The 2,297-nt window shown below is 46.8% G+C and overlaps 1 protein-coding gene across 1 annotated transcript; it reads right to left on the bottom strand.

Annotated features, from left to right (window-relative positions):
- Positions 1-1,408: 1,408 nt before the first annotated feature.
- On the bottom strand, positions 1,409-1,855 carry LOC137951162 (uncharacterized mitochondrial protein AtMg00860-like). The gene has a single exon (XM_068797754.1). The coding sequence runs from the start codon at positions 1,853-1,855 to the stop codon at positions 1,409-1,411; it is 447 nt and encodes a 148-aa protein (XP_068653855.1).
- Positions 1,856-2,297: the final 442 nt, after the last annotated feature.

Here is a 2,297-nt window from a genome sequence, read left to right as displayed (position 1 = left end):
TTCCTCTGGCACATCCTTACACTGCAACTCAGGTCGCTCAACTTTTTATGGATAACATTGTACGATTACATGGGATGCCTAATTGAATTACCAGTGATAGGGATGCAATCTTTACAAGTACCTTCTGGAAAGAACTCTTCAAGTTACAAGGCACAATGTTAGCCTTTTCTTCAGCCTACCATCCATAGACTGATGGTCAGACAGAGGTCGTCAACAGAACCATTGAAATGTATCTCCGTTGTTTCGTGGGGGACTCACCTAAGAGGTGGGTTAAGTGGCTCGCCTGGGCTGAGTTCTGTTACAATACCTCCTACCACAGCGCACTCGGCACAACCCCATTCAAGGTGGTATATGGTAGAGAACCTCCCCGTCTTTTAGCCTATGAACCAGGGACCTCTAAAGTCGCCACTTTGGACCAAGCATTAGCTGAAAGAGACACATTCATCACTGAGGTGCGCACTCATCTACAGAAGGCACAACATTCTATGAAACAATATTATGACAAGAAGCACTGGGAAGTCTTCTTTTCTCCTGGAGATTATGTTTAGTTGTGTCTCCAACATTACAGGCAGCTGTCGTTGACAGCCTCCAAACGTCATAAGCTCTCTCCAAAATATTATGGTCCCTTTCAGGTGATGGACCGCATTGGGACAGTGGCCTACAGATTGCAGCTTTCGCCAGATGCCAGAATTCACAACATCTTTCATGTCTCACAATTACAGGTCTTTCATGGTGATTCGCCTTTGCTGCACACCCCGCTGCCACCACTCCATGAGGGACGTGTACTTTCTACCCCGGCACAGGTATTGCAAACTCGCCGTATTCAGGGTGATTGGGAGATCTTAGTGCAATGGGCAGATGCTGACCCCAGTGACACGACATGGGAGCCATTAGCGGCTTTTCGCACCCTCTACCCATACTTTGAGCTTGAGGAAAAGCTCTTTCTCCAGGGGGGGGGGGGGGGGGGGGGGGGGGGGGGGGGGGGGGTGATGTTATCCATAGGCATAGGAATTAAATTATGTCAATTTACTTTTCATGTAATTTTAATTCGGTTTGGTTTACTTTATTTGGTTTGGTTTACTTTGGGTTGGTTCAGTGTAATGTGGCGTGAACCACTTGACCTATGGGTCTTCTTTGTATTTTCGTCCTCAAACCTATTTAGGGGGACGTGAAGGAAAAGAGAGGCAAGTATTGAGAAAATTATATTTTACAGGTCGGATTCTCCCTCAGAGGTCAAGGTCGGATTCTCCCTTTGAGGTCCAAGGTTGAGCTTCCTCCAAAGCTCCTTCATTCTAATTGAGTTTCACCATTACTCGTTCAAGAAACAAGGGTTCTCTTCCAACGTCAAGATCATCCATGGAGGGAAGAGAGGAAAGAAGGGTGACTCGATCCATGGCAAGGGAAGAACCTAACATTCCCGTTCATAGGCTGCTAACTTGTGTTGATGTGGGGCCAAGTGGTGGATGAAGTACTCGATGGGATGGCCGTGCTGCTGTAGACTGTACCTATGCCCCCCACCGGAAGCATCGCATTCAATAATAAACCGTTCTTCAAAATTCAGAAGTTGGAGAACTGGTGCCGAAGCTAAGGACTGTTTGAGCTGTTGGAAGAATGAATCGGCGACCTCGATCCAGGTAAAGGCATTCCGCTTGAGTAAGCTTGTCAGCGGTGGGGTAATCTTGCCATAGTCACGAATAAACTTTCTGTAATACCCAACCAAGCCTAGAAACCCCGTCAAGGTCGTGACCGACTGTGGAGTAGGCCAGACCAGCACTGACTGGATTTTGTTGTTGTCCACTTTCACCCTAGAGGCGGAGATCGCATAACCCAAGTAGGCGACCTCTAAGGTCACCATCTCACATTTGGATTTATTGAGGAACAAATGGTGGGAGCATAGTAGGTGGAACATCTGACGCAAGTGCTGAATGTGGTCTTCCCAATTCTGACTATAGATCAAGATATCATAAAAAAAAACAAGAACATATTTGCGTAGGAAGGGACGAAATACCTCATTCATCAGCGCCTGGAAGGTGGATGGGGTGTTGGAAAGACCAAAGGGCATCACCAAGAATTCAAAATGACCGTGGTGTGTCCGGAAAGCCATCCTCTCCACATCATTAGGGTGGACCCAGATTTGATGGTAGCCTGATTTCAAGTCCAGCTTTATAAAAAATTATGCACCATGAAGTTCGTCCAACAGTTCATCCACCACGGGGATGGGAAATTTATCCTTGATCGTGTGGGCGTTGAATTCCCTGAAGTCCACACAGAAACTCCAAGACTTGTCCTATTTTTTT

Source organism: Aristolochia californica, unplaced genomic scaffold (assembly GCF_029961685.1).
Source record: "Aristolochia californica isolate CCGP_79_NKW_82.1479 unplaced genomic scaffold, dmAriCali1.0.hap1 SCAF_15, whole genome shotgun sequence".
In the NCBI taxonomy this organism is placed as follows: domain Eukaryota; kingdom Viridiplantae; phylum Streptophyta; class Magnoliopsida; order Piperales; family Aristolochiaceae; genus Aristolochia; species Aristolochia californica.
This window is presented reverse-complemented; position numbering and strand designations above follow the sequence as displayed.